This window comes from Silurus meridionalis, chromosome 1, assembly GCF_014805685.1.
Source record: "Silurus meridionalis isolate SWU-2019-XX chromosome 1, ASM1480568v1, whole genome shotgun sequence".
Taxonomy (NCBI): domain Eukaryota; kingdom Metazoa; phylum Chordata; class Actinopteri; order Siluriformes; family Siluridae; genus Silurus; species Silurus meridionalis.
In genome coordinates, this window is record NC_060884.1 from 10,391,157 (window position 1) to 10,396,805 (window position 5,649).

Sequence of the window (5,649 nt, forward strand, 5' to 3'; positions counted from 1 at the left end):
TTTTCAAACATGGCTTAATAATTTTGTGATTCATCACTTAGGACAACTAAGGGACAACTATTACACAAGGTTAAAAACATTTATTGATTCTCAAAAAAACATTATACATTACATCACAATGGATGGAGCTCAAATTCATGTAGCCACTGTTGGAAAGTCATCAAACATGCAGAAGATGCTGGAATCCAAATAATGTGCAATTCATCAACAATTTTTCCTAAGAAAGATTGGCATCTTAAGTGCTCAGGACAAACAAGGGACTCATAAGCATGTCAACTATTACAAAACATAAAAACAGTCAATGATCATCCAGGTAATACTATTAAAAATCTAATATATGTAATAATTGTAATCGTCTAAAATATTTATACTATATTTATACTATATGCATGTGTAAAACTTTAGCTGTGCCATTCATCTATAAATTAAACTTTATAAGTGGTATAGGTTGAATAATATAGGTTGTCTTTTATGTACACACACAATTATATATATATATATATATATATATATATATATATATATATATATATATATATATATATATATATATATATATATATAAATATAATATGCTTGGTTTAGATCTGTCCTTAGGTTTGCATTGCCCAGTGTATTATAACTCTTTCTTAACCATTTTAGAAAACAAAAAATACTATTATTAGTATTTATACTATTCTTAGTAGAAACTTGCTGTATACATTTCTATACAAACTAGGCATGTTTAAGTGCCATATGTGCAAATTTAATAAAATATGATTATATGTTAGGAAATAGCTAGACTTCCATGGTACTGTCATTTAACACATCCCTTAAAAGGTTTTATCTCAACAGTAAAATTTATCTCAACAGTAAGATATATCATGGTATTTCATATTATTTGGCTTGATGTAAATTTGTGCTAAGACTTTGGTTCCTTGCATGTTGGTCCATTTTGTGTGCTAAACTGCCTAAATGTCAAATATCTGCTGACATATTTAAACATTTTTTGATCACGGACTCCGTAAATAAGTGGACTTAGTAGTCTTGGAATTACGTTAGATATTATATAAAAGATGAATAGAATTGTACTTCTATATTTAGGAAACAATTCTAAGAAAAAATATGTCATAAGTGGTGTGATATAAGCAAGCATACAGAGAAGGAGCTGTATGCCATGTAGTAGGATAGTGTTCCGGGCTTTTCTTGCCTTACCCTGATCAATAGTTGCAGCATTAGCTGCCTGAAAAACCTTAAAGTAAGTAAAAACTAGCATAATCCACACACTTGATAAATATACTGACTGCATAAATATTGCTTTGATGAGGTGCTCATTTGAGTTAAAAATGTTCTTGCTATAGCACATAGTTGATGTTAAGAAAAAACCTATGGGTTGTTTTATTAAGACAATGATGATGTCTGTCAGTGCAGTTAAAATGGTAAGAAACCATATCAAACTAATGCAGATGTAAGTTCTTTTTACTGTGCAGAGCTGAGGGTGATGCAGTGGCTTGCAGATGGCAATGTAGCGCTCCAATGCCATTCCAGCCAGATTCAGTGCTGTGTTGTCTGAGGTTGCCAAGCCCAAAAGAAGGAGAAAACAGCATATTGTAACATTGATAAGTGGTACAGAGTACACAACAACGTGCAAAGTGACTGATACAAAAAGCATAATAATGTCATTGATAACTAGGTGAATATAAAGGATATATCTTGGGTCAGTGTAAAAAATTGGAGTTCTAAAAAAAGCAAACACAAAGATTCCATTGATGTAAGTAATTATGACACCTAATCCAACCGATATTACATTCTTTATAAAGGCATCTTCAAATGCATCCCGGCTCATATTCATTCTTACAGAACTTTGCAAACGTTGTTTGTGAAAAACTAGAAAATGAATAAAAACAAAACACAAAATATTGACATAAGAAATAGAGTAAATTTGACTTTTCAGGTACCTCATGTAAAGATAATTAGATGCAGTGTGACACTTTTATACTCTTCTGGGTTATATACTCTAGTGGTTTTTCTTGTGGTAATCTCCAAGTGTGGTAATGACAAAAACATCTAAAAATAGGTGCTGATTAACATCAACTTAAGCTTCTTTCTCTCAAGAGCCTAGGAGCCTATGTTTTCACCAGTTTAATCAACTGATCATGATATTCACTCAATAAATATGTTTAACTAACATATGACACTTTCACTAGAAAAGACTGGAGACTCTTGCACCAACATACTATAATGTCTAAAGTGATGATCACTTTTTGTTCTTTGATATATTTGAATATATAAACAAACGTGTGTACTAGCACTAAGTTATTAATGCATAAAATTACATTTTTAGTATTATCTGAAGGACAAATGCTGGGCATTTGTTTTGCTTTGGCTCCAAGCTCCAGGAGAGGGCATTTAAATAATATTATACTAATATTTGTTTTTTACAGTCTGCCTTTACTGGGCAACTACTTAACTGTCTCAGGAGAGAAGAGTATAATTTGGTGTTGATGTTAGATAAATATGACAGGTGTAAGAATGTATGTAACCTGCAGGAAAACAACTATAATCTAATTTCATAGTTCATAGAGACTGGATTGTTATAGAAACAAAACTTAACTGAATAACCTTATGCGCCATTTTTTAAACTACTTTTGAAACAGTGTATACAAAATTCTGTATTGTTAGTTAGTTTTATGAAGGTCTATGTTGTTTTATGCAGTACCTTGGTCCTGGAAGAATGTTGTTTCCTTTTACTGTCCACTGTACCGTCTGCAAATGTTGGAAATGACAATAAAAGCCACTTGAGTTGGCCTGTGGTGACCTTGGATTTTGCCCACTCTGTCTAAGAAAAAAATTATTTAATAAATTTCATTTGTAAAAATCTATGAAAAATAAGGACCAGATTCATGTCTCTCATTATACAGTAGATCATTGAATAGCTGCATTGGCATTAAAAGCTATTGTTAAGCAGTCTACAATTTGTCTACAGTTTAGCTGTACTAGAATATTGAAAATAAACCTCTATTACTTGATTTCTTATTAATTTATTTTTTTTGCATAATAAATCATACACGAGGGAGACCATTTATATATTATATTGTATTGACATATAAATGCTCACTTCAATTCTGCATTCAATCATTCTACACTCCTCATTAGAAAATTTTCCTCTGCTGAACTTGCTCAATATCAGTGTCTTATTTGCAGTATTTTGAATCTCCACACACAATCAAAAGCAATCACAACTAGCCTTATAGGAAATATGAGGAGAAATGGTTCAAAGAAGTTGAAACAGGACATGGTTCGAAGTAGTTTTTTTTTAAATCTTGAACTCTTATAAATATCTCTGTTGACTACTTTAAACCAGGAATAGGCTATGTATTGTCCTGAAAATCAAGTGTTCCTGATTCAGTTGAGGTTTGCCTGCTCTTATTAATGAGAGATCAGGACCAAGGATTCTGCTGCAGCTCTTCAACCCTGAACCCAGAGGACACTGGGGAATTTTAGCGGGCCCCAGTAGCTTCCATCAATTACCCTACAGCTTTGCATTAAGGGTATACAAAGCTGGTAAAGATAAGAAGAACAAACACAATATAGAAATTCATTAATAATAATTAAAGTACAGTGATTATTATAGCAGAATTCTTTAAACAAGATGCTAGGAAAAGATTGAGGCATGCAATGTAAAACAAAACAAGAAACAGAATCAACAGATATATTAAAATAATTGTTTTTGACTGAAACAAACATCACACTTTTTTATAAAGAAGCAGTAAAAAGGGAGCCCTTAAAAAAACAGTGCGAATGTAAGTGTGTTATTAGATACATTTATGTTTCTTGAGAAGCTGGGAAACTGCAACTCTCCACTAGAGTCCTGTCAGCATTAAGTGGGTTAATTTGGAGCAGGGAAGGTTGGATACTTATTTTACACTCTATGGTACAACACCATGCAATAATGCTTGATCTGCAGCTAATTGGATCCAAATTCACCATACAACAAGACAATAACTGAAAACATGTCATAGCTCTGTATAGGATACTGTAACTGTCCAGGCACCAAGAGTGTGTAGAGCTGTTGTTTATGTTAAAGGGGTTTGTTTGAATGAAAATAAAGTCAATTTATATATTTTTTGGTCAAATTAAACATTCATATAATTCAAATTCCATAGTGTGTTGCATACATAACAAGAGGAAAATTAATGTGTCTTTCAGAAATAATGAATGATTAGGTATTTCCAATCATTCAAGAGACACACTAGGCCCTCTCATTGTTGCTAGAGATCAGGTCCAGCCCAGCAATGTTAAGCAAACTTGAGATGTATGTGGCCACATATTCATAATTGTACAAAGTATACAAGGCTCTAAAAACATGATCCGGTTTTAAGTGCTGATGTGACATACTTAGCCACTCCATCAACTTCACCTTCAGCTTCCACAGCAAGGCAGTTGTCATCTTGGTGGTGTGCTTGGAGTTGTTATTGGAATCAAAATCAGAAATAGCTTTGTCCCACTTCAGGTCCTAAGAGATGGTGGTACCCAGAAACTTGAATGACTCCACTGTTGCTACAGTGCTGTTCATGACGGTGAGTGTGTGTGTGTGTGTGTGTGTGTGTGTGTGGGCTCCATGCTGAGCTCCAGGTTATGGTGATTGCACCAGACAGCCAGATCTTTAACGTCCTGTTTGTTAGCAGGCTCGTCTTCATCCTGGATAATTAAAAGGTGCAGTCAATTGTACAGGGAGAAGAGCAATGGGGAGATAACGCAAGACTTCATGATATTAACAGCACAAGTTGATAATGTGCATTTGATCAGATATACTGGAGCACAAGGTTATGATGTGATGTGTGTTATTTGTAGGCTTTGCTAAAATGATACGTTTTTAATCTGCACTTAAACTGGGAAAGTGTCTAAGCCACAAAAACTGTCAGGAAGACTATTCCAAAGTTTAGGAGCTAAATGTGAGAATGCTCTACAAACTTCAGTGGACTTTGCTATTCTATGAACTACTAGAAGTCCGGAGTTTTGAGATCTAAGGGAGCGTGACGGATTGTAGCATGTTAGAAGACTGGATAAATAATTGGGAGCTAAACCATTTAGTGTTTTGTAAGTAAGTAGCAGTAGTTTGTAGTCAATTCAAAATTTAACAGGTAGCCAGTGTAGCGATGATAAGATTGGGGTTATATGGTCATATTTTCTCGACCTTGTGAGAACTCTGGCTGCTGCATTCTGGGCTAACTGTAGCTTGTTAACCCTCTGGAGTCTGAATTGCCGCCGGCGCCCAAACGTGCTTTTTTTTCAGATGCCAGCAAAAAGAGCTTAAACTGCTCGATCATATTTGATCAAACATGTCAAAGTAATACATCATTTAAATCTGTAAAGGGTCTACTTTCATTTGTGTATGCTCACTACATAAACAAAACGTTGTATTATTTTTAAATGAATAAAATAGTCAGGGTGCGCCATCTGTCGCCTTTGTCTGCGTAAACTTTGTTTAGAAACGCGTCATCAAAAAGCGCTGAAACTCGGCCAATAGCTGACACACGAAAATAAAAAATATATCTTTAGACAGCTTAAAGTGTGTAGTTTTAGAATAAGTCGGTGAAATAACAAAAAACATATGTTTCCAATAAATATAAATCATATAAATCCAAGTAGAGGCACAGATTTTCCACC

At 33.9% G+C, this 5,649-nt stretch overlaps 1 protein-coding gene across 1 annotated transcript; it reads right to left on the reverse strand.

Moving 5' to 3' along the window:
- Positions 1-901: 901 nt before the first annotated feature.
- Positions 902-1,831, reverse strand: LOC124393471 (odorant receptor 131-2-like). Its single transcript, XM_046861342.1, has one exon. It carries the CDS (start codon positions 1,829-1,831, stop codon positions 902-904), a length of 930 nt encoding a protein of 309 aa, XP_046717298.1.
- Positions 1,832-5,649: the final 3,818 nt, after the last annotated feature.